At 46.0% G+C, this 27,137-nt stretch overlaps 1 protein-coding gene across 1 annotated transcript in view; it reads right to left on the reverse strand.

Moving 5' to 3' along the window:
* PLXNC1 (plexin C1) overlaps nt 1-27,137 on the reverse strand; it is a 142,391-nt gene that overhangs the window by 84,223 nt on the left and 31,031 nt on the right. Inside the window, exons 3-5 of the mRNA XM_026499885.4 lie at nt 26,857-26,991; nt 23,367-23,467; nt 2,273-2,387 (exon numbers count right to left, since the gene is read on the reverse strand). Coding sequence (XP_026355670.1) covers nt 2,273-2,387; nt 23,367-23,467; nt 26,857-26,991 — 351 coding nt within the window. The remainder of the gene's footprint in view (nt 1-2,272; nt 2,388-23,366; nt 23,468-26,856; nt 26,992-27,137) is intronic.

The raw sequence follows: 27,137 nt of genomic DNA on the forward strand, positions 1-27,137 counted from the left end.
TTTCCTACTTGTCTCAGCCTTCCCTCTCACCACATCATCAGTCACACCATCAGGAGAGCCCATGTTTACGACCTAGTAAGAATGCTTTCATATTTTTCTTCATGCGCAAATAATTATATAGAGACATAAACATATACAGTAGATCATGCTATATCAATAGCATATCATATATGCTATATGTATCAATAGCATATATTGAGTTTTTGATCAATACAAGATCATGCTACACATACTTTTCTGCATCTTGCTGTTTTTGCTCAACAAAACCTCACGAAATCCCTCCAAGCCAACTGGAATTGCTCCAATTATTTCTTGTTAATGCCGATTCTGTAATGAGGATGAGGATATACAATCTTCTAATTGTTTTGTGTAAAGAGATGATGCTTCTTGGAAGCAGAGGCTCTGCATTATATCAGGGGCTTTCTGTACTCAGAAAGTTACTAGAATGTTACTAGGCATTTCATGGGCAGGCAGCCAACACTCTTTGACCCGAGCTGTAGACCCCCATCTTTGTAGATCAGGGTCAGGTATTATTTAAATCAACAAAGATCTGGAACTTTCAGGTAAGTCACAGATGACCGTAAGGGTAGAAAATATTTTGAAATAATATGACTAAGAGATGGCATCACATGTCTTATCAACGTTATTAAAATAATCAGCCCAAAGTTGATTTCAAAGATGAGCTTTACCCAGATTACTAAATTCTTATCTCCGTTACCTTGAGAGTGATGGTAGCTGGAGAGCAAGGTAATGGTTGTGTGGGAAGGCTCTACAGGGATTTGGGTAAACCACAGTGGGACTCAGGGTAAAGAAGAAAGCACTAGTGGTTGTTTGGGTGGTAAATATTTCTTGCAATGTTCCAAACTAGATAGAAATGGTGATTAACTTATACCAGTGAACCCAAAGATTGGTAAGCAAATTGTGTAAGCAGCATCTTTTATATAACGAACAAGTTACTTTCTCTTCCTACATTTAGCTGAAGTATCACCCTTAAAATTTTCAAAACGATTTACAAAATATCTTGGGTAATCTTAACCATTTATCAGAGTCCTGGGTGTATTCAAACATCACGGTATTTTTTGGTCATTCTCTATGAGCACCGAAGTTAACTATTTTTCAGACTGGTAAGAGAAAAATTTGACCACACCTATGCTGAGTTACCTAAGCATCTTCTTCACACGATTTTTTCACTCTGACTCAGGGCTGCTGGAGGTTTGGATGAAGGCTTTGAAAGTTCTTTTTTCACCGCCCCCCTCCCTCCCAACCTGCCGGAAGACAATAGAAAGTGACAACAGCCAAATAACTTTAAATCCGTAAGTTCTGATCAGTTATGACTTGAAAGTTCTATTCTTTTATTATTTATCACTCATTAAATGCTCTGGCTCTCCTTTATTAAATGTTAAATCATCTTAAGTGGTATGGTTCTTGCTATGTGAAATGGCAAATTGTACGGGAAAAGAGAAAGTGGCCCATTTCCTTGTTAACGTGGCATTCAAATAAAACAGAGAGAGCTCAACAGACAGGTCAACTGGCTGCTGATGGGGACTCGGTACAATTATTCATAATACAAGAACTATAATTAGGGAGAAAATGTCTCCTTACAGCACCACTGAGATTACAAGGCGGGAATTCCGTATTCCCGTAGGGTATGGACGGTGTGTGAGTCAGAAGATGCTTGAATCATACGCTGCTCATTGTGTCCTTTCTCTCATCCAGTGACAAGGCTGAAGAGCTGCCAATGGTGGTATGACCATACCAAGAGCCCAATGGCTTTCCAAAGGACCCCACTGGCAATGTGCACTGCCCATAGTGGTTCTTGCCCTCTCTCCCAGTGCTGAGTAAAGCCATGTGTACAAGATAGGTATCAGGAGAAGGCTGCATGAGTTAGGGAAAGGACGATAAAATAACATTCTACACTTAAGTCCCATTTAAGGAATCTTGTGGACCATGAATCTGAACTTTCTTCTTCCTTTTTTTTTATCAATACATTTTTCTACTACATTAATAGTCCATTTTTTTTCTTGAAATTCAACGAATGAGGGTCCTCTTCAGCTCTACAGGATGACACTCACCGTATGACTTGTTCTCTGCTATTTCCCTAGCATCTCGCAGAGTGTAGGGCATTTGCCAGGCACTCAATAGTAGTCACTAAATGAATGGACTCTCCTAACTAAGCTTCTTTAATGCTAGTAGATCTTTCACACACAGAAGCAAGCTAGCATCGGTTGTGCAAAATGAGACAATAGAGACAAATTAAAATTTTTCCTCTTACCTTATCTTTACTGCTTCGAAATAGGTTAATTTGAGGGCACTTTTTAGCTCCAGATGAAATATCCAGCCAGTTCTCATAGTTCTCTGGATGTGCACAATCTTCTTTAAAAGTACACCTATCAGAAAACAGGAAAGGGCAACAAAACAGCAACCCCACACATGCATTAGTTAAAACCTTCTCATACTTGGCTTCAGTACAGAATGCCAGGCTTTGTGCAGAGGATTACTGATTTTGAGCGAGAATGGGAACGTGATGCTAAAACCACGAAAAGCAACAGGACAACAGCAGAGCGTTTTTTCCATCATGTCTACGGGCAGAGAACAAATGTAGACAACACGCTGAACTTCGGCTCCCGCGGCCTCTCTTAGGATGACAGCACCAAATACACCCAAAACATGTCCTCTCGTGAACTCTAAAATTACAGAGCTCCCTTCAAGAAAAACCTGGTGCAAAGGACAGCCCAAGAAAGGGTTAACATATTGTATAAATTTTAGGTTTGTGGTTCATTCTCAGAATATCAACCTACTGTGAAATTTTATTGTTATTAAGAAAATACTAAAGCTACCTTGTGCTTTGTAGTATGGTAATTAAATATAAATATTTCAAGGGCAGAGTCTTCCCAAGAATGCAATAAGCCATTCCATAACCATCTGCTACATAACATTTATTTAGACAGACACCCAATTATATCAAAAGATACAGACGCAACACTTTTCCAGGGCCACTTTCCCAAGTCTGCCAGTGCAGAGGATGTCCCAAATAAATCTTAAGCTGTGGCCAGGGCCAACTCCTCCAATAAACATGACCAGGAGCCGAGCAGGGAGAGCGCTCCTCTACTTGGATGTCTCGGCCACTCTAGGTCACGCTAACTTGGGAACTCCTGCCTACCGGAAGGGCCAGCAACCCGACAAAAAGAATGAACAGCAAGGACTGTGGTATTCTCAAAGGTGTTGAACTCCACAAATATTTCATTGGATAACATCAAGAAGAGACCAAAACATTATCTATGCCTCCTCAAGGTCTGAGGTTAAAATGGAGGGGCAGAGGAGAACCAGTGACAGTAAGTTTGAAAAGAAATGGAAAATTCATGAATCACGAGATTGAAAAGCAACCAAGTGATAAAGGCATTCATCTGTGGGGAGTCCCTCAAAAGGTTGGAGTGGGGCGGGATGTGGTCCCCGAAAGGGTATCTGACTTCACAAGCATTTTTACTTCCTCTTCTTCCTCTTCTCTCCTTTTTCAATTTGTAAGAATGTAGGCCCCATGGCTCTGTCTTTGAGGTCTGTGCTAATTTGAATATGACAAAAATAGAACAGGAAGCCGGTGAGTTTCATTAAACATCATCCTCGGGCACAGCACTTTGAGCAAGTACTGGAGAACCCTGTTTGCAGGGAGCACATCTGTGTCCAAACTCCCCTACGTCTGTGTTGGCTCCTTCTGCAACGTCCTGACCGTGGGGATTTTCATCAGCAGTTTTCCAAAGCCATCAATTCATCCGACCCTTGATGGCTAGCTCGTCCGTCACGGACATTAAGTTCAAATTAAACCGCCTGTCGGTATCAGGGAGAGTTTGCCACGGAGGGACGAGTGTGGCTGGATTGAAAAACAGAATGACGAAGCTGGTTCCTTGTTCTGTATTTGAAAGAGATTATGACGGTCAAACCCCTGCCTCTCCTGCACACTCTGGTTTGTATAAGGCGCTTCCTCTGTCTATTCAAAAAAACAAGACAACAACAGCAACAAAAAGCCAGTTCTAGAGAGACCGGAGTACAAATATTGTTGTAGGCTCTTAATGCCTCCTGGAAGTCAAGGCCTAAGGCTGCCAAAAAAACAAGTGTAAACTATTTCATACAAATAGTGCTGCAATTTGCCAATTTGCAGGCAGAACACAGTAGTGCCGCTGAGTTATCGTCCCCTTCGCTGAACTCCTATAGCATTTCTCGTCGGAACCACACATTTCGGGATTTAATCATATGCTGTGTTGAATTACAACTTAACTGTTTCATATGTCGGTGTCATTTCTCCACCCCCCCCCCACCCCAAGTAAGCTCTAAGCTCCTCAAAGGAAGGGAGAATGTCTTCAAGATTTCTTCAGCAAATCCCTCAGTGTCTGGCAGCATGATATGCAAATACTGGGGTTTCAATAAATATTTTTGAATGGATGGATGAAATATGAAATCTCTATAGGTCCTTTCTGTGGGTGATTTTTCTTTCTAAAATTTTCTTCTAATTTATGTCTGACTCCTACTTATGATAAAGACACTGTTTTTAATGTAAGCTAAAAGTTTAAATCTGGGGCCAGAGAGGGAATAGGTTAGGAGTTTTCAGTTTAACTTTTGGGGGAAAAAAGAGAAAAAATATACAGCGAACCTTTACTTCTTATTTTGTACAAGGTAGAAACAAAATCTAACCATGTTAAGCAACTAAACAAATTTCTTGCTTCTAAAACACTTCTGAAATTTCTAAACTCCCATTTCTTGCTTCTTGCCAGTAAAAATAATAAATTAAAAAAATAAAACAGCAAACCATGACACCAAGAATGTACAACCAGATGGTCAACCAACAACAGTATCTTATTACTTCTCCAATATTGCAGATTATAAAATCTTCACGACAGCATGTTACCCACACATTCAGATTTCTTAAGGAAGGGGAGCAGATCTTATAGCCCCCACATTTTAGTACAACGAAAGCAGTTATTTTGAAATTATCACTTCCAAAAGCTATCATTCTTGCTCCCATGTATCACAAAAACAATGGTCAGGGGGCATAGACACTTAAACCGTTGCCTAAATGAAATTAAAACCTCACAGTTGGACACAACTCTCAGGTAGGCTGATCTCTTAAGTGGCTTCATTTCAATTTCTTCAGGCCACAGATAAGAGGAAAATTGGATTCGGATTAGAATGAGCACATTCTGGAGAGAATGGCAAGCGACAGATTTGCTTCCCTTCCTCTGTGTTCCTGCTACAGCCCCCTCCTCTACTCAGGGTCTACCCAAGAGCCCTCGGACTCCCAATCACTATTTTCTTTTTCCAGTTCTTACTTGCAGCTGACCTCATGCCTACATCATAAGGCCGATATGTAGACACCCGCTCATTTGCAAATCAGGAAATAGAACGTGCTCAAATGCAAAGGAAAGACTGTCTGAAAAACACAAAATCAAACCAAACCAAACCCAAACCAAAAATTAAAAGCAAAACAAAAAAACACCAAAAAACCATTTTCCTTAGGAGGAAAACAGTGTGTGGAAACACTTCAGTGACGAAAACTGGTTAAGAAGGCTTGTTCTTATTAGTTTCTATGAAATCTGCTGTAAAGCTTAATCTGTTCAAAACAATAACAGACTTCGATGTTGCCCACTCAACTGTGTAAATACATGGACCACCCCCTCCCCCCACCCATGAAAAAGTATGCTCAAAACCTATCCAGGCTTCAACTCTTGTTTCCAGGCACTTGTTTCTAAGTTTGCTGTTTGGAATTCAGAAAGTATTTTCCTAGTATGGGTTTGCTTCCCGAGTTCGTGGAAATCTGTCTAAATACGAATATCCCCGAATAACTAGTCCAGCATGTACCTGCAAGGAGGGAGCACTGTCCTGTCCCAGGCACTGGTCTGCGTGCTCACAGGTGGCACTCCCCCGTTGGTCCTCCCAACCACTTCATTCTATAGGCATGAAACAGAGGCTCGGAGAAGTGTGATAACATGCCAATGTCACACAGCCACAAGTGACAGAAGTCTGCCTACAGAGCCGCCCACTTGGCCACCCTGCTGCATGGCCTCCTATGAACCCTAACTACCCACTTAATAAGGTGTGAAAGGGTAAAGACATTCAGGGTTCCTGCTGGCTTCCTGGGGCCTCAACAGGGTTTGGGAGGGTGGGGCTGGGCCAGGATGAGCACCAGGGACAGAGATTAGAGAAGAAGGTCAGGCAGAGTCACGAGGTTGAAAGAACAGCAAGGACTTGAGGGGATGGGGGATTCATCACTAGCCCTGAATACAAAACCTCCATCTATAGGTTAAAATCCCAAGAGGCTCCCAATTTACAAACCTATTGTGCCCCCCCCCCAAATTTGCTTGTTACCCATCTGTTTATAATATGAAATACAATTTTCTCCCCATAGAAATAATGTTATGAACAGTGATCAGGTCTCCAGGTTAGCCCACAAAACCTATTTATCCGTAATGTAACTTCAACGCTATATATTTGCAATAAAGAGTAGCAGGAAACAATGAGATTGCAGCCATTTGCGTTATATGGCAGTTTTTCTTCTACTTTACTTATTTGTGTTTCTGCTCAGCTGGTAGTCTGGGAACAGTGCCCAGCTGGATCGACTTTTAGATTTATTACTACACTATTATATTTATACATTATTTCTGGTTTTTTAATGGGTAGGATTTAAATTATTAATTGTTTTCATGCCAACATAAAGAACAGGGAGACCCACCTCTGAAAAGGAGCTGAAGTTCCCAGGCAAGTAAAATGCCCGTGGGCTGGGGGACCTTGGAATCTGACTCTATTAGGCCAGAATCCCTCTCTCTTTTTTTTTTTCTTGTTCAATGAGAGTTTATTGGTCCTTAGCATGACATCTCAGTTACCAAGGTAAATCACATACACAACTGCAGGTAAAAACATGTGAAATAATATAAAAATAAATTGAAGGCTACCTTTTATATATTTACTGAATTAAGTAGTGTAATAAATACTACAATAAACAAAAAGCTTCAATCCCACAATTCAGTGTCACTGAAGTTACAATAGCATTTGTAAACATGAGTTTTAAAATTCAAGTGACTGATATTAAAGCACTGAAAAACTAGGGTAAAAGTGAATTTTGGCACGTAAGTGAGCTCTTCCGTCATTAGTATTTGACACCCTGGGACAGTGGAAGCCCTCTCTCACCTCCTTTTTGAGGTATGACTATCCAACTAGGTCAGCAACACACTGGAATACTTAATAGTTTACAATCTTTGAGCTAACTTTTCCCTTTTGAGAAGCCCAAAGAGCAACCCAGAGCTTATTACTGTGCAAAATTGTCCAAAATCCTAACAGAATTTAGGAGGGAACTTTGTCTTGTGCCCCACAGGGCCCAGTGTCCTGGCCTCTGGTCAGAGAGGCCCCCAGGGCTCCGATGGAGCCAAGAGGACTCCTTCCACCAGCCCCTCCCAGGGTGATCCCTTTTCTCTGATTTCAAGCCTCCTCCTTCCAATCGAAAAAAGGAAAAAAAAATGCCACATCAACATGTAAATTAACCCATAACTTCAGCGACTTCAACATTATCACGTTCACTCTGGCTGATATAAAACAGAAGCTGCTAATAGCAACATTGGCAAAAAGCACGTAAGCCCCTGGAGGACTTCTGCCCGTCTCTAAGGAAACTACCACACCTGATGTCTCTCTGCTGGGTCCCTGCCGTCCACTCTGAAGTTCAAAATCTAGAACACGTGTCATGGCCCTCCTTCTGGAAACGGCCTAGGACCCTGGCCTTCCACTTGGAGCACCCAGGGGAATCAGGTGGACCTCAAACTTCACACTCAGAACCCACAGGCGCCCGGCAGGTTCCAGAAGGGGCATTGCGGGGGAGAAGGCATCCTCCCTGCCTCCGTCCTCAAAAGCCCACTTACTCAACCCTGAAATAGAAACTCTGAACTCAGAAATGTAACTTCTACTTCCTGCCGCTCGAATTTCATCAGCATCCCCTAATCTAATTGTTCACCAAGAGCAGACAGTCCCTGAAGGAAACTGATAACTAAATATCAGGTAATTGGCTTGCATGTGCAGTTGGTGTGACCTATTCCAAAGATTCTATACCGATATAATATCAGAAAACTTTTAGCAAAGAAACCATCCAGCCTCTCTCTCAGGAAGCAGGAGGCTGTGTCCACACCGGGGGAAGGTTTCACTACAAGAGCATCCCAAGGTCTTCTGCTAAGGGATTTCAAGCAGATGCCTGCATTTTTAAGAAAGGCACAGAGGAAGACCTAAGTGGTCCCCAGAATTGGGGGGGGGGGAGGCTTTTATTGACACTGTCGGTCCAAGAGATGAAGAAACCAAACTCAACCGAATAGAAGAGAAGAGGATGTCCCTGTGGCATCTACAGAGACTACACCTTGAATCCAAGGCCTCCAGAGTCAGGAAAGGGGAATGCCAAAATACCAGATCAGAGTACTGCACTGGCGAAGCTGAAAAATTGGACCTTCATCACCGGAGCTGAAAGGTAATCTACATGATACAATTATGCTAATTCCAGAGACAATTTAAAAGACTTAAAAAAAAATGAAACCATCTCGCGTGCCAGGGCCACCTTCTTTCACATGATTTGATTCATTTATTCTTCATAACAAACCTATGAAGTAAGAACAGTAATTGTCCTGCTTTATAGATGGGGGAAACTGAGGTGCAGAAGGCGCCATATCGCTTTCCCAAGGTCACAGAGTTAGCAAGCGGAGGGCCTGAGACACAAAAACCAGGCAGCATAGCTTCCCACATCTGCAGTCTCATTTATGCGCCTCTATGGCCTCGCACAGAAGCTAACACTGAGCCCTTCCCACAGGCCAGGCACCGTGCCTACGCTTTCCAGAAATTAACTCCTTGATCCTCACGACCACCTCAGGAAGTAGACATTATTATCGGCTGTAGTGCGAGGATGCGGAAACTGCGAGGTGGAGCGGTCAGGTGGCACAGTGTGAACCTCAGCAGTCTTTACTCCTGTGCCAAATTCCTCAAAGTTTCCAAAGGCGTCCCAGGATAGCAGTATCATAAATGGCAAGATAAAAGTAAATAAGTCCTCCCCAAGCACAGGCCATATAGGAAAATACAGGTTTTAGTCACTTCTCAGAAAATGTCAGTGCTCTTTGGGTTGTTTGGGGGGTTAGTGTTAAAGTAGGGTTCTGTTTAAAGAGGTTTGGGAGACACTGAGCAAATAAAATTAAACTAATTACTCTGCTGCAGGAATTCTCAGAGCCTTCACTATGTTGCTGTGCTTCGAAACTTTCCAAGATAGGAATGAATGATGCAACATCTTCCAACTTTTTTAGTTCTAGTCATACATGCTGGGAAATACTGCCCGATCTTGGTTAATGAGCAGTAATTCAAATAGTGGATCAAATTACAAAACGTTGGGCCTTCCTTGGCTTTTCTTCTCAACTCTCATATTCAGCTGATAATGACCTATTAATTCTAACGTCCCTCTATGTTATCTCCCACATTCTATCCTCGTCCATCACCTCTTAGCTAGGCTCCTGCCTTCCCCCCTCCAGTGCCTCCAATCAGCCTCCATACAGACACCTAGGTTATTCTCAAGCACAGAGCTGATCATAGCACTTGCTACATAAAAACCTTCAATGGCACCCTTTTGCCTGCATCAAACTCCTCTACTTGTGTGTCTTTTAGGACCAAGAGCCTAGAACCCATGTTTCCATGGTCATGTCTCTACCCTGGCACTATGATCTAGCTCCTGCCTTCTTTTCCAAACTCATCCCCAGGCAACTGTGGATTGATGAGTCTGTCTATGTGAGTAACACATGCAGCGCAAACATGCCTGGCTCCTCCTAGCATATGCTGTTCCCATGGCCCAAAGTGCCCTTGGGCCTGCAGTATACTTGGTGAAATTGTGTTCCTTGTTCAAGGCGAGTTCAATGTCACTGCCTCCATGATGTCTGCCCAAGCTCCAGGCAAAGCAGTAGCTCCGTCCTCTGTGTCCCTGTGGCACCTTACACGTGCTCTAGGTGTATACAGCACATAGCATTAGTTGCTGATCGCCTGCCTCTCCCACTAGACTGTAGGTCCCCAAGGGAAAGACCCACCCCATTCACCTTGGCACCCCCAGAACCTAGTGCCATATTTGGCATTCACACCACAAATATTTACTAAGTGCCCACAAGACACCAAACATCACAGTAGGCACTGTGGACACATCAATGTATAAACCAGTCAAGTTCCCCTGCTAATAAGCTTACATTCCAGTAAGACACAGAGACCTAAACCAAATAAACAACAATTTAAAATAATTTCAAAATAAGGTAAGTCTTCTGCAGAAACCAAAAATGTAGCACGGAGGAATTATTCCAGATTGGTCAAGAAAGGTGACATTTCAGCTCAGAGTTCTAGAGTAAAAACCATCGAGCCACATCAAGAATAATGGGAACAGCATTCCAGAGAGAAGGAGCAGCATGTGCGAGGACCCTGAGTTCACCTAAAGCTTGAAACTCAGTTCTCCTCAAGGAACTAAGTGAAAACCAGACTGGCTAGTAAACAAAGGGGAGAGGGATTCTGCCAATTACAAGCCAGTGACTCTGGGCAAGTCACATGCCCTCTCTGTGTCTCAGGCTGTCCATCTGCAGAAATGCAGATACTAGTGATTTCTACCTCTTGGGGTTGTTAGCAAAATGTGCATCTATTTAACTGAGGCTTACGATGATGCCTCAGTAAATAGTACTTGTTGTGATACTTATCACTTGGGCAAGTGAAACAGACGTTAGGCAAAAATATGGATGACATAAGCTACACAAACACAAAATGGTCATGATGAGACAGGGATCCGGGCAGTAGGGCTCATCAGACTGCTCGCTGGCATTGCTCACGCACACCACGTCAACATGCAGCGTACCTTTCCTCCATAAGGAGGCAGACCGAGTTCAAGGCTTCTTGGAGGATTCTAGATCACATTATGCCCTCCTTCTAAGACTAAAGTGCTCTCTGGGGTCTCCCCGTACCTTGAGCACCAGCTAGCAGCACTTTTCACGGTGTACGGACAGCATTTGCTCAGTGTATGTTTCCCGCCCCAACCTGTGAGCTTCTAGGGCACAGCCTCCTTCAGCTCCTTTCCCTAAGGGCCCAGTTCAGGGCCTGACCCACAGCCCGTCTTCAACAAGCGTTAGCTGAATTGGATTAGGAATTCAATTTCAAAGTGACTAAAATTCTTGACTACGTCTCCATGATACCAGCATAAGTTGTTTCGTTGATTTTTGTTCCCTGTGCTGGCCTGCTAACTGGCGTGGTGGAAAACCAGCCTTTGTCTTGAAACTCAGAGCTATTTAGCACACATAAAACACATTTGCAGACTGAAACACTCACACAAAAGCGATTTGTAGCCTTCACCCCATGTGGCTCTTTTGTAGGTGATGAGCTTACTGAAGCTGGCGCTTCTCACTTCCAAACACAAACCATGAGCTGAAGAATTTAAGGGAGGTGTTTTAAAAATACGTAACATGGAAATAAACATGGGAAAAGGAGGCCCCTGGAGTCAAGAAGATCTGGGTTCAGAGCTGCTCTTGCCCACAGGCCCCGTGCAGCTAGGGGCACATGCCTTCCCCTCTCTGGGCCTCCACTTCCCCACCAGGAAAGCAGGTGGCCCATCTTCCTGAGAGCAATACTGAACGCCGCGCTTGGCCTATCAGAAACGGTCCCCTCTCTATATAGCAGAACATAAGCACCTAAGCTTTACAAAATGTTACAAAAGCAAAAACACGAAAGGCTGCCTGGAAGGCTTCCAAAGAAGATGGGTACATCGTGTTTGTAGGTGGAGAAGGTGCTGGGAACAGGACATCTTCTAGGTCACAAAGACAAGTGAAAACATTTGAGGAATTTTTAAAAGCCAATCAATACATACTTATGAAAGTGCCTGCTGCCTGAGATAAGGTCATTTCAAAAAAATCTATTCCATTAAAACATGTATTTACTAAAAGGGGTGATCCTAATGGTACTTGTTCCAAGTCAGAGAACAGCAATTAAAGAGATGGTGCGGGTAAGCAGTTTGGATGCTGAGCTCTGAGGACCTCGGCAGCCAGTGTATCCAAACAAAATTGGCTTCTGAGTAAGGTGAGCCTTCTCCCTGTGTCGACCTCGGTCAGCTCTCAGGGTAGCAAGAGCTGTGCCCCTCAATGATTTCATCCCCTCTCCACCTTCTGCTTAGAAATAAGTAGGATTTGTTCACAGCTCCTAACAGTGGATACAGATGAAGAAGAACGCAGGGGATCTGGCTTCACCCAAGACCCCTCTCTACTGTTAGAAGGCCCCCAAATCCCTTTCAGCCTTCTCGCTAACCCAGATGCACGGGCTGGGCCTCGGCCAGGATAGTTCAGGAATGCCCCAAGTTCCGAACAGCATGTTCCTCTCTGCTCCCCACTGTTTCCACCCCACAGACGGTTGCTCTACTTGCTTCTACACAGTTAGTCGGCACAATGGGGTTCTCATCCAAGAAGGAGGGGCCACCCCCAAATCCCATGATTACTATGATCGCTGTCATTCGAGCCGCACTGGACCGTCAAGGAGGGTCACTGTCCAGGCTGCAAGCACGAGGACACATCCCGGATTGGAAGGAAAGGAGGAACGAACACAGAAGGAGAACAAACTGTCTCAAACTGTCTCCCTGGCCACTCACCTAGGGGTGGCCATAACTCATGAAGGGGGACATTTCCAGAGCTGAATGTGTTCCTTCGGGTCCTGGCTCAGACATGCTCTCTCAGTGAGGCCTTCGGAGACGACTCTGGTTCAAACTGCAACCTCTGGGGCCTCTAGCCAGCACCCCATACCCCTGTCCTCAGCTGTATTTTTCTTCAGAACATTGATCACTACCTGACACGCTACCTCCTTCTTTATGCTTACACGGTCCCTCTTCCCTCATGTGGTGAGGACCAATGTTCCCTCAACATTCACGTCCACCCAGAACCTCAGAAGGCGACCTTGTTTGGAAAAGAAGGTCTCTGCAGATGTAATGGAAGGATCTCAAGAGGAGATCCTCCTGGATTTAAGGTATCCAATGCCTGGTGTCTGGAAAGAGAAAGGAGAGGGAGATTTGGAGGCACGAAGAGGAAAAGCCCGCGTCGTGAGAGGGGTGGGGCTCGCAGTTCTGCTGCCGCAAGCCAGGAAACAGCAGGAGCCCCTAAAGCTGGAAGAGGAGAGGGAGCACTCTCCGCTAGGGCCTTCAGAGGGGACATGGCTCTGGTGACACCTCAGTTTTGGATTTTTAGTTCCGGAACTGGGAGGGAATACACGTGTGTTGCTGTAAGCCACTGACGTTGTGGTCATTTGCTAGGGCAGCCTCGGGAATCCAACACCCCGTTAGAAGGACCTCCGCGAGGGCAAAGACTTAGGGTAGGGCTGTGCTGCTCACCGCTGCAGAATCCTAGTGCTTAGAACAGCGCCGGCCACACCCTGGTCTCTCGAGAGATACCTGTTCACTGAAAGCATGGGCGCTTACACGTTCAAGGTGGAAAGCTGTCTACGAGTCAAGTTGGCTCTGAGTCCCAGCATCTCTGTTAGGCACAGCCAGTCATCCACGAAGGGTCCACTTAGACCAGGCTCTTCCCTCTACTGCCACAGCCGCAAGGAACTATGTCCCTTCCTTGTTCCTCTTCCCTTTCCCTACAGTGGCAGGTGAAGGTAGTGGCTGGGGAGTTCGAGCTAGGTCCCACTACCTGTGCAACCCGACGTCGGCAGAATAATGGCCCCCAAAGGTACCCATGTCTCCATCCCCGGGACCTGGGCATGTGTTCCCCCACACAGCTACAAGACTTTGCAGGTGTGATTAAGGATCTCAAGATGGGGAAACTGTCTCGGGTGATCTGTGTGGGTCCACAGTAATCACATGGGGTCAAGAGGAGGCAGGACGGTCAGAATCAGAGAAGGGGACGTGACGAGGGAAACAGAATTCAGAGCTCGAGAGATGTGAAGGGGCTACACTGCCGACTTTGAAGATGCAAGGGGCAGCCACAAGCCAAGGCGGGCAGGCTGCTTCCGGAAGCAGGAGAAGACAAGGTCATGGATTCTCCCTCCAGCCTCCAGAAGAAACACCGCCCTTTCACCGCCTCGATGGTAGCCCCGTGAAACCCACTACAGACTTCCGACTTCGGAACATAGCTGCTTTGAGCCACCTAGGGTGTGATCATTTGTTACAGCAGCGGCAGCGGGAAAGGACTACACAACCTAAGGCTGTTTCCTCATCCCTAACGTGGCTACGGTCCTAGCGCCGACTTCACGGGCAGCAGGAGGACTACGGGGAACAGGGCGCGGCACGCAGGGCACAGAGTCCGGAGCAGGGTGAGCACGTCGCCCTCCACGCACGCACACTGCGGCTTCCGACGGGGCCTGCGGTCGGGGCCGGCTTCGCGCCGGAGTCGCGCTGCAACTGCGGCCTCAAGGGTCAGCGGGCACTCCCCAGCGGGCTCCTCTACTGAAAAGCCCTAGTGGGCATCTCTGCTGCATCCTGCCCCCGGCTCAGGAGGGCAGACCGGGCCGCGGGAACGCCGACCTCACGAGAGTGTAGTTGTGGGTTACCATGCCGCAGGGGTGGTCTTGGTCACGTTTTTGGGCAGTCATAGCCTAGGGCCCTTAGAGTTAAAAAAAAAAAAAATGGGAAGGAGAGGCTTGAGGAGGGACTGTCTCTTGGAGGAGAGGGGAGGCAGACCCCAACAGGAGAGCAATGTAAGGAACTGGATGAGACCATAAGCAAATCATGTAACTCTTTGTTGTTGTTGTTGTTGTTGTTACTCTGGGGTGCTGGCCGTCAGATTTCAGTTTTTCTCTCCTGCATCCAAAATCCCCTTCTGTGACCCCCACCCTTTCAAGAAGGCTGACAGCGGGACTGGCCAGAGTCCTGTTGTCAGGCCGGATTGAGGAATGATCTAGCAGGGGCTGCCTGAAGGTCTTCCACGTGTCTACATGGAAGAAACCTGTAGAAGAATATGGGCAAGTGTCAGGTTTATACAAATCATCAACAGGAACCACAGACACCGTATGGTTAACATGTCTGCTGATTAGTACAGCCTTACCCTACGTACGCCCTGTGCAGGGTGGGGCACGGCAGGGTGGGACAATGAAGACGAGCCTGGCCTTTCCTGCATGGCCTGCTTTCTGAGGAGGACCCAGCCCTGGTTCCATTATGTGACTGGGACCAGAGCAAGTGGAGCCCCATGGTGGCGCAGGGAGAGGTGGGGAGGTCCATGAAAGTTGGAGAAAGAGTGGCCAAGTAGATGACTCAGGACGGGACAGGAGATAAGCTCGTTCATTAGGAGACATATCAAAAGACAGTGGAGCCTGGAAGGGGTACGATTGGAAAGTCTGATAAAGCTGGTGCCTGGGTTAGCGCGGTTCATGCTGGCCCTGCCATCGGGATGATCTTTTTAAGACCCAAATATGATCACGTCCTCTGCTGAAAATCCTTTTAATGGGTTTCCAGCACCCACTAATGAAGTCCCAACTCAGAGCCCTCCACATCCTGGTCCCACCCACCCCCATGCCCTTCCTTCCTTCCAGAGCCAGTGCTCTAGGGCTAATATCCAATCTGCCACTCCCTCAGCAGACCGCTAACTATGCTGGATCCTCTGCCTGAAGTGCCTTCCTCTCCCTGTCCCCTTGCTGAAAGTCTACTCAGGCTTTAAGGCCTAATTTTTTTTTTAATCTTTTTTTTTTTAATTTAAATTCTAGTTAGTTGACTTATATAGTTCAGTATTGGTTCAGGAGTAGGCTTCAGTGGTTCATCAATTACACATAATACCCAGTACTCATCACAAGTGCCCTTCTTAATTCCCATCCCCCATCTATCCCAACCCCACCTCCCTCCATCAGCCCTGTTCGTTCTCTATTATTAAGAGTTTCTCGTGATTTGTTTCCCTCTCTCTCTCTCTTTTTATCCCTCTCCCGAATGTTCATCTGTTTTGTTTCTTAAATTCCACATAGGAGTGAAATCATATGGTATTCATCTTTTTCTGGTTGACTTATTTTGCTTACCAAAATACATTCTAGCTCTGTCTGGGTCATTGCAAATGGCAAGATTTCATTCTTTTTGATGGCTGAGTAATATTCCATCATATACACACGTACCACATCATTATCCATTCAGGAATCCAGGGACATTTGGGCTCTCTCCATAGTTTGCCTATTGTTGATAACGCTGCTGCAAACATCAGGGTGCATGTACTCCTTCGAATCTGTATTTTGCATCCTTTGGGTAAACACCCAGTAGTGTAATCACTGGGTCACAGGGTTGTTTCATTTTTAGCTTTTTGAGGAACCACCATACTATTCTCCAGAGTGGCTGCACCAGTTTGCATTTCCACCAACAGTGCCAGAGGGTTCCCCTTTCTCTGAATCCTCGCCAACATCTGTTTCTCCTGTGCTAATTCTAGTCAAGCCTAATTTTAATGCCACCTCCTCTCTGAAGCCTTCCCCAACCGTGGTTACAACTAATGGCTCCCTCCTCTGTGTTTCCACCATCACGATAGCTAACATTACTTGAGTGCTCACTAGGACTCAGGTACCGTGCCCAGCTCTCTATGCACGTTATCTGATTTAATCTTCTCAGCCACCCTCTAAGGTATCATTTGCCCTACTTTATGGAAGAGGAGATTGGCACAGTGAAGATAAGGAACCTGTAGGTCACAAAGAAACCTGGATTCAATCCCAAGCAAGCTGACTCCAGGCCTGCACTCTTTCCCCTCGGCTGGACTCCCCCCTGCCAGAATGGAAGTCATCCCCTGCATTGCTGTGCATTCCAAACAGGCCACTCCTCCTACATTCCTGCTCAGTACTGATACCCTTGTCCTTCTGGCCACCCAAGCCAGACACCTGCATTCCTTCCTCTACCATCTCAACACCAAGGTCACTGTTGCTGAAAAAAGAGCAGGAACTCACCCACTGCACCCTCTGAGACTCAGCTCTGGCATCAATCCCAAGTCCTTCCCTCTCCGACTTCAGTGTTCATCCTTTGGGCTCCAATCTAGTGCCTAGTCCAATGCCTGGGACACAGTAGGAATCCATCATGTGTTTGGGTATCACTTCTTTATTGTCTTTATAAGGATTTAGATCAGGGAGAAAGAATACATCTTCCAGAAAAACAGTACCTGTGGCCACCTTGATATTTTATTTTTCATTTTATAACCCTATTCTGAATGTGTCAAACTTAAGGGGGAATCTAATTAATCACCAAGTCCTGTCAATTCTATCTCCCAAACAGCTCTTGAGTCCATCCACTTCTTCCCATTGCTACTATCATCCCTCTAACCAGTTCCCCAGCTCTTGCTGGTTTACAACCACCTTCTAAGTGGTCTGCCAGAGTCCAGCAGGTCTCCTCTAGTCTATCTTCACTAAAACGCTTATTCTAAAACACATCTGATCTGGTCACTCTTCTAATTGAAGCTCTGCAATAGCTCCCAAAAGTCCTTCCAACAAAATGGAAATTCTTTTTTTTTTTTTTTTTTTTATTTATCTATTTGACAGAGAGAGAGGCAGCGAGAGAGGGAACACAAGCAGGGGGAGTGGGAGAGAGAGAAGCAGGCTTCCTGCTGAGCAGAGAGCCTGATGCAGGGCTCGATCCCAGAACGCTGGGATCATGACCTGAGCCGAAGGCAGACGCTTAACAACTGAGCCACCCAGGTGCCCCAAAATGGAAATTCTTTAACACGGCTTATAAGACCAGTCCTCCGTTGCTCCTGCCTACCATGCCACTTTCTCAGTGGCTCTCCCTTCCACCCCCCATCCCAAAGCTGTATGCTCCACCCATCCTGAGCATCAGGCCAGGTGCTCCTACAGCTCCCAGCCTTGGCACACCTGTTCCCTCAGCCCCTCACCTGCCTTGGCTTTATCTGGCTGATATCTGCTCATGCCTCAGGTTCAGCTTAGACATTCTTTCCTGTAGTAAACCTTCCCTTACTCTGACGGTGGGCTAGATGTTTTTTATGTGCCCCCCATGGAATCTTCTACTGCCTCTGTGCGAACCCTTATTAGATATGCTACTTACTTATTGGTAGATTGGTCGCTTTTTTACTTGTTAAGGTAGACTGGATTGTGTGCCCAGTTCTCCAAACTCTCCTCTACTGGAATGACCCATCCCTACCCTTTGCCCTGTTTGCACTGTCTCTCACAGAGTAGGCAGAACATATTTCCTACCCCACTGATGTTGGGCTTGGCTACGGGCTGTGCTCGCCAATGGAGTACCAGCAAACACGACATGAGCAGAGGCTTTGAATGTGCTGCCTAGTTTAGGATGGCCTCTTGTGCTTCTGGTATCTGCCTGGACAACGGTGTGTGCAGGATGACAGCTGTGTGAAGACAACCTGAATCAGTCTTTCAACTTGCACCTTGAGGCAGAGGGCATCCCGCCCCACAACCCCACTCCCCACCACTGGAGCGGACATGAAAAGAAAATGAACAAGAAAAACAAACTTTTTTTCTTTTAAGCCACTAAGAATTTGTTAATGCAGTACCACTGGAGCAGAAACCTGACTGATACACTTGTCTACATCCCTCACTAGACCACAGGCTCTGTGTAGGCAAGAAAGAACTATAACCCCAGTACCCAGCATAGGCCTCATCACATCACAGGGGCTCAATAAATACTTGTCAATTGGATGTACGACTGAATGCACGTGGGCTATTGACATGTCTGTCTCCCTAGCTAGCCTGTGAATTCCTTAAGGTCAAGAACGGCATCTGATTTCTCTCAATAACACCTAGTGGTTTCATTTTCCACACTGGGTTCTTGGTAGATACTCAATAAATATTTGTTGAAACTGAATAAATTTTGTTTTGTGGGCTGGCTTGGGACTGAGTCCTTAATTTATGACATTGTTTCTATGGGAAAATGCAATCTGAGTGCCAAACAAACTTGCAAATGAACTTTTGGAACCTCACCCGCTCATTGGTTCAGGATTGCCAGTTTTGTGGAAATCCGTAACTGAACACATGTGCTATGCTTTGCAATATGGGAGAAACTGAGAAACTGCTTCCAAACCCAAGATATTCAGCCTGCAAAAATTCACTTTCCACCCACACAGACAAATTCAGCACAGGTTGGATTTGAGGTTCCAACAATAAAATACTAGACTTTTTAGAGCTCATTGTTTATCTAATTGCTTTTTATCTGCTTATACTAGATGCCTATTCTTAACACCCGATCAAAAGGAAGTTAAGATAGTTTTCTTGCCCACCCCCCGTTCCCAACAAATCCATTTTCTAGACACATTTGCAAGGAAGCTCAACCTTCTCAAAAGGGAAAATAAATTATTTTTCTAAATAAATCTGTGACATTTAAAATAAACACAGTGGGATGCTCCACAGTTATAAGAAAACATCCCCCTTTAGAATTCCTAATTTTGAATGGTACTGGGAACTCAATATGAGTCACAGATCCGAGGCTTAGTTTTATTTCGTCTTAGGCCAGAATCAAGCCAGTTTGAAACTAAGTGATCTGATATGGCTGGGAAGGGCCATCAGTCTAGAATGTTCTATATTACTTAATGCACAAGTCTCAATCCACCACTGGTAGTTTCTCAATCATTCAATTTACTTCATTCACTTAACATATTTTTTGAGCACCTACTCTGTCAGGCACTGTTCTAGACTCTGGAGATATAGTAGTGAACCAGACAGACAAGGACTCTATGTTCATGGAACTTACATTTTAACAAGAGAGGCAGAGAAATAAGATCATTTCAGACAGTAATGGGGCTGTGATGAAAATAAAACAGTGAGGTGATTATGAGTGAGGTGAGGCCACTTCAGACTGCGTGATCAGGAAAGAGTCAGCCTCGGAAAGATCTGGGGAAGAATATTCTGACTAAGAAAACAACAAGTACAAAGTACCAGAGCAGGGAATAAGCCTGGTATATTCCTAAGTCAGAGAGAAAGCCAGTGTGGTGAGGTGGAGTGAACAGAGGAGAGAGAGGCATGAGAGGCACAGAAGGGTCAGATGATGTATGCAGGTCCTATAGTAAGAGAGTCAAAATGGGTTCTAAGAGAGAAAGCCAGTGTGGGTTTTAAACTGGGGAATGACATGATCTGGTTTAGATTTTAAAAGCACCTTTCCTCTCGGAGAGTACTGGGACAGGGGTGAAGAAGCAGGAGGAGAACCAGGGGAAGCCTGAGTCATAGTTTTATAGAAGGCTGGAACTCCTATGCCATCATCAGTAAATGCCCCATCATCTTCAACCTCTTCTCTGATCATTCCTCTTACCTTCGTGTGTTTATGAAACCAGCCTCTCCCCTGAGGACACAGTTTCCTCGAAGCCAGCTCAGGGGCTGGCTACTTCCTCTCACTCATCGTAAGTGTCCTGCTTGGGTCTTGCTGCCTTTTCTGGATGCTTCTTCTTTCCTCCCCCTATCCAAGCCCGCCCCTCCCAATGTGCCCCAGCTTGGAAGCTCAGGCAGTCATGCCATCAGCCCACACCATCCCAAAGCCCTCCTTATTGCAAAAATCTACAGCCCACCCCCACCCCTGCCAATTCCTTCCTTTTCTGGACTATTTTGCTCCTCACTCCAACATTGTTTCCACAGTTGGTCTTGGTGATTTAATTTCCAAAGATGATTGATCTAACACTCTGCTACCTCAGTACATTGACCCCCTCCCTGCCAACAATCTTGTCTTCCATCCTACTTCAGGTACATGATCGCACCCGAGATCTTGTCATTACCAATAGTGCCACCCCATCTACGACCTCCCTGCAGTCTAACTACTACCCCTCTCAGTTCCTCAGTTCTCCAACAAGTTTTAAATCCAACCACAACCTCCCATGCACAGATCCTCCCCCCTGTCCCATCCCTCACTCCCCTCCTTAGAGTTCGTTCCCAGCTGAGAACCTAAGGTCCACTACCTTAAGTGCCAATATCCATGTCAATACCATCGTCCACCCTTTGGGTACACCTTCAGTTCCCAGGCCCCTCTCCCCTCTCTTGATGTATTTCCTGCAAAGCCCTACCTTGCTAAATCTAGCTCTCCCCAGCTCTGTGACTACACCAGCAGAGCTGAACACAGCATTCAAAAGCAAAACCACGCTGACTGCTCTCGCTTCAAAAGCAAGACCACTGTCTTCAACGGGGCCCTCCTGTTGCCTAGCGATCATTCTGTATTTCTCATCTCCATTCTCTCTCCAACTCTCTTTCCTACCTTCTCTCTCTTCTCCCTTCAAACCTCCAACACTTCCTCCCCTACCTCACTCTCACTGGTCCGACGTCACCGAACATGATGTAAGCAATACAAACTGACGCTGCACACTCTTCTCCCACCCACCTGCCCCAGGACGCACATTCTGCACCTTCCCTCCCGTGACCAAGGATGACATGCCCACCTCCTGACCGAGGCTTGCCTCCCCACACGTACGCTAGATCACATTTCCTTTCATCTTCTGAGACACAACACTGCGCAACCACCCTTTCTCTTTCTTGCACCATCGGTTTCTCCTTCTCTACTGGAACTTCCCCAGTAGCCCCAAAGTGCAGTGTGCTTTCATGCATCTTAAAAAACAAGACTCTCTGGATTTTACTTTTTCCTCCAGTATCTGCTCCATTTTTCTGCTGTTTTCCTCAGCAAAGCTCCTCTGAAGAATTCTCTCTGCTCTGTTCTCTCGTTAGTGTATCTTGCAGCCTTAGCACCACTTGCCACAATGGCCCCTGTCATGGTCACCAATCATCACCTGCTAAGTCAGTGGATCAGTTCTCTTCTCTTACCCAACTTCTCAGCACCAGCTGGCACAGAGAACTGCTCCCTCCTTTCTTCCCCTGGCAACCTGGAGACTACCTTCTTCAGTCTTTCCACTTCCTTTTCTGGCTGTTCCCTCCCCCTCTTCATCTCCCTGACCCCCAACCACAGTACCACCTCCCCACTAAGTTCCCCAACTTCTCCCCTCAATCGATATGGCCTCCCTTGTCTGGTCTTCAGGCTTCTTTACGCTCCATCTAGACACATCTAACCCCCAAATTCATCTCACCAGCCGGGACACATCGCCCATGAACTCCAGACCTCTGTTTGCCAATATAGTAGCCACCAGCTCTGTGTGGCTAATGAATCCCGGCCCCTGCCCCGAACTAACCCCTGCAGGGAGCTCCGCAAAAATAGACAGGGAACCTACCTAAACAGAATGGGTGGGAAAGAATACGGCAGAACTGCGTAGTGGGTGTGGGACGATGAAATGCTGTTGATGATCAGTTAATTTCTTTAAACTCTAGACTTGGGCAAGCAACACGAAGAAAACGTTCCTACCCAATTACGATGATTCATGAGCATTTTCCTGGCCCTGCTTCTTTTGTCTGCCAGTGGTTCTGACAGAAACAGCCCCGGGAGGAAGTGCAGCAAAAGGGAAGGGCCAGTATGCCTCTTGCTGCATTGCCCCCTTGCCACTTCTGCCGTGAACTCCTAACTAATTCCATCCCCACATTTTTAGTTTGTTTCCTGAACCTCTTGCTTCTACCGTATTCTCGCCCTCTCCCCTCATCACCCTGGCTTCCTTCCCCAGAGGCTCCCAAATTCTCTTCCCAGTTCTCTTTTCTTTCCCCAAACTGCCCCCTTGCTCAGCCTTCGGCTTCTCTGCGCCTGTTCTACTCCTCCTAATCCTTTTTCACCTTTAAACACTGAAAGCACCAAACTGACAGACACTGTTACGGTTTTTTTCCCTGCCTGAGCTACAGCTCCAGCACTCGCTCTCCTCGCTTCTGTAGCGGGAGCCGAGTACTGGGTTGCCATGGCAACAGCGGATCCAACCAGGCCGGTCCCAGCCACGCGAGGAGCTGCCATGACGAGGAAGCCGCTACAAGTCGCCCCAGAGCCTGGATGGGTCGTGAACATCGTAATTCACGACCAGGCCGGTACCCTGCTGCCGGAGCCCGAGATTGTAGCCCAGGCCCCCGGCGGTACCGCGCATTAGGAGACAGCACCGTCCATACTGCGGCTTCCACCCAGCCAGCCGGATGTGTGACATTATGAGGATTCAGTCGAAAATTTTCAAACATGCCTATTCTTTTATCTCCTCTGAGGGAAAACCTTTTGCCTCTCTCTCTGGGGTCTTGGAGAACTCTGCAGAAAGTACAAGCAGAATCGACAGCTCCAGCCTCTCCTTTCTGCCGCGTGCCCCCCCCCCCCCCCCGCTGCCACCCCCAGGCTGGGCGACCCCGGGCGGTGCGGGTCCGGCTGTCTGGCGGCCCTGGCACGGCTGGGAACACCGCCGAGAACGAACTGGGATCACACCATGATATTCCAGTCGGCGGCGAAGAGCTCCATTCCCCCGGGTCATTGGAACTGATCATCACAGTAGGGCAACAAGTGTTCTGCCGCTTGACACTTTTTTCCCTCCGAAAATGTGAGTCGGTGAGAAAAAATCAAGAAATACCTTTGCAGCGAATGGCACCAACCGCAGTGAGGGTCTGCTGCCGTTAAACACTCTGTGCAGGATGGATGTTTACTGCAGTTTGCAACACGAATTCTCCTCACCTGAAAATAAAGACGGCAGCGGTTCAGACGGAGTTAGAAGCAACACCAGGAAAAGGACAACGCCTTATCTGATGAAGGGCCACAAAGAGCACATTTATCAACTTGAACTCGGAATGTCTCTGTAAGGACCTGGCGAAGCTTTTGAAAGTGCAGATTCCCAGATACCCTGTACCCCCCCCCCCCCCGGCCCCTGCCCCCAGCTGCAGAGACTGCTGCCCGTAGGTCTGGGACCCAGCCTAGGAGTCTGTATTTTCAGGTGCTCTCTCAGGTGAGTCTGGTACACGGTCAGGTGTCTGATGGGCTGATCATGATTTCCAAAGGGATCATGGAATCAGGTCACCTGGTCCTCCCACACAGACAGTGTGTGGTCAGTGGTGCTTTGGAAATGAGCGTCTGGGGATGGCGAAGGCTCTGACCCAGGAGTGTCAGCACAAGGCTGGCAGTGGACATGGACAAGAGGAGAATCCCACGCCCCTGCCAGGGTCACTCCATCACTTCAGCTCCTGGCTCGCTTGCTCGCATTCCCTCCACTGGAGTTGCAAATTAAAGAAACGGGGAGTATTCAAATCATTGCCTGCCCCTCAGGCTGCCTCTTCCAGTTGTCAGGAAACAGCAACCCACAGAGCAGGTGCCCGTGCTGGGCAGACCCGGGCATCTGAGACAGTCAGAGCCTGGAAGCGAGGTGGCAGGAGGCAGGGAGGACCTCAGTGTCGCATGGCACATTTTCTGCAGGCAAAATCCCACAGCAGGTAGTAAGGAAACTTGTGGAACTCATTAAGCCAGGAAGTTGCACATGCTAGAAGGTAGACGGTAACTTCTTTAAAAGGTTAGAGAGGCAGAGGGTTGTAGAAAGGGTTGGTGAGGAAAATAGGCTATCTTGAGGAGTATTCCTCAATTCTAAGTTGACTTCATGGAGGACAAGCCTGTCCATTTCTCACAGTCCTCAATGTTGCTGAAAGATGTAGGGGCAGACCACCAGCCTCAGCCAGAATTAAACAGAATGTGGCTGTTTCCTTGTAGCTCATACAACATCTTTTGAATTCTGGGGGGGGGGGGGAGGTTCGTAAATATGTAACCTCTCTAACCTTGTTTTCTCATCTGTGAAATGGTGATGGTGCCACTGACTCCACTGGAGTTATGACACTGTCTGGCACACACTAAGCACTCAATAAATGTTGGCTATTGCTATTGTGTGAGGAAAAGGTCCCACAGTCCAACAAACACAGGAAACCGTCCACTGAAAAGGGATATAGATTTCCTTAGAACAAGGCTTCTGAGAGCCTTTGAATATGCTGAGCATCACGATACTCCAGGAGCGGTATAGTCAATAACATCTCCTCCCAGGGCCATTTTGCTCACAACACTTAGTGGAATATGAGTCTCTAGAACATTCTGTGAGAACCATTATACAGTGTACTTAAAACACACACACAACATAACCATGTAAAAGAGAGAACACTGTAAGTACTTACATTGGACCTGCTTCTCTAACTTAATAACACATTATAGTGACTATTCCACAGCAATGCATAAATCTTCATACGGTTATTTTTAATGGCCACATAGTCTATGGATGTACCAGGGCATATTAGTCTGGCTGTTACTATCTCCCTAGGAGTCTAGGAAAGAACGTTCCTTAGGTTTTGCCTCTCTAGGGATTATACTGGCTCAACCAGAATCTTACTAATAGGATCCCCAGCAGTAAACCTAAGTGAAGAATGTACGAATAACTGGCTTTGATGCCCAGTCAAAAACTCTCCCTAGGACTTCAGGCTTTGAATGACCAGAGGCTAAGCAGTCTTTACCTTCCAGAAAGTGAGGACCTGTCAGCCATCTGTGGCTCTCCCAGTGGTTCCCAGCTTACGGTCTTGAGTTCCGAGGAAATTAGTAATGAGAATTTATGAGCTATTTGCAATGTTTCAAAAAGCTGAATGGAAAAAACATGCACGGTCAAGCAAGACTTCCAAGAGTCTCTGCTTTGGGCTGGAATTTTATCAGCTCCGTGTGGTAGCACAGTCTGTTCCCTGGCTGGCAGTTTTCAGATGCCATTGATAAATAAAGCCTGGGAATGGGAATAGTTACTTAATACATGCAGTTTGCAGAGTAGACAGAAATCTTTCAAATGTAGGAAGCCCAGGGAAGAAATAGACTGGAAAGTGTTGAGTAATGAAACAAGCTGCTTGAGAAGATTCTATAGGATAAATGACTGGTTTACCAACGTAGACCAGGTCCACTGTCCATCTTAATGTGATCATTCTGACATACTGATTTTGCAATGTGCAAAGGGCAATATGGCCTTTCTAGGAATTCTGGAGACTACAAAGTACCTACCTTGTGACCATAACAGCACATGTGGCTTTATATCATTGCCATTCCCCTTAGAATGAGAGACAAAGAATGGAAAGTGAGGGTGGGCCAAGGGCAGCTGTTATCCCATTATATAATTCTGTAAGTCTCAATGATCTCCTTTGCACTTTGTTCTGGTGGCCATGGGTCCAAATTACTGTGCCAGTTTTCACAAGTTTGGGGTTTGATCTCATTTATCGTTTATCATGGGCTCTAGTGTCAGGCCAGAGTTTAAGTCCCAGCCCTGACAAAGGCCTAACATACACACACACACACACACACCCTTGAACGAGTTACTTAACCTCTCCAAGTCTTAGGCTCTTCATATATAAAAAAAGGGTAATTTTATCTCATTAAATTATTAACATATTTCATCAACGTTGTTTTTATAGGTGTGTATGTACAGGCACAAGTGTATGCATGTAGACAGACCATATTTAGAAGAGTAAATAGTACACGGTCAGTAGGGACTGAATAAAAATTAGTTTTCTTTCCTTCCTTTGGTGAAAGCACTTTGTAAAAATGAAGAAAATGGGAAAAAAATACTCTCTTTATTTCTGTAAGCAGAAGCAAGAAGAAAAACTAGAACAGCCAGATAAATTAAGAGCGGGAGGGTGAGTGCCACATATTTCCTGGTTCATGAATGTGTATGAGACTGTGGCCTGATATTAACCCCAAATTCCAAAGCCAATCCCATTGGGTATATTCATAAATGCGTCTAACCGTTCAGTGCCCACACAATAAATGTGTAAATTCAGTTACCTTGCTGATTATGCACCCATTTGCAAGCACACCCTCCTCTGAAAAATTTGGCATTGGAAATATAGCCAATAATAAAATTGTCTAAATAGGTAATATTTCTTGCTTACTTACTGACAGTAAGGTTTTTAATTCCATGTCTGTGAGCCACTGCAGGTCTTCTCGAAGCCTGCAGCAGTGTTTAAACTCGATAGTTCAAAGTAAAAGCTTCACTACTAGATAATGACATTAATTAAACACTTTTTATTCGGAAGTCAGAAGCAATAGCTAGTATTTTTACCTACCTCTTTCCCGGCTGTTAGATAGATGTAGATATTCTTCTTAGGATGAGGAACCAGTTTGTAGAAAACAGGTGTTTCTTCTTTAATTTCATAGATAACCTCTGGACAATTTGAAGTCAAATTCTCACCAAGAATAACCTATTTTTTTTCAAAAAGAGAAATATGATTTCTATTAAATACATCAAATAATGGGGTAGCAAGACTTGTAGCTTAATTCTAAGACCATGTGCTCTTTTTTTTTTTTTAAGATTTTAGTTATTTATTTATTTGACAGAGAGAGAGAG

Source organism: Ursus arctos, unplaced genomic scaffold (genome assembly GCF_023065955.2).
Source record: "Ursus arctos isolate Adak ecotype North America unplaced genomic scaffold, UrsArc2.0 scaffold_21, whole genome shotgun sequence".
Taxonomy (NCBI): domain Eukaryota; kingdom Metazoa; phylum Chordata; class Mammalia; order Carnivora; family Ursidae; genus Ursus; species Ursus arctos.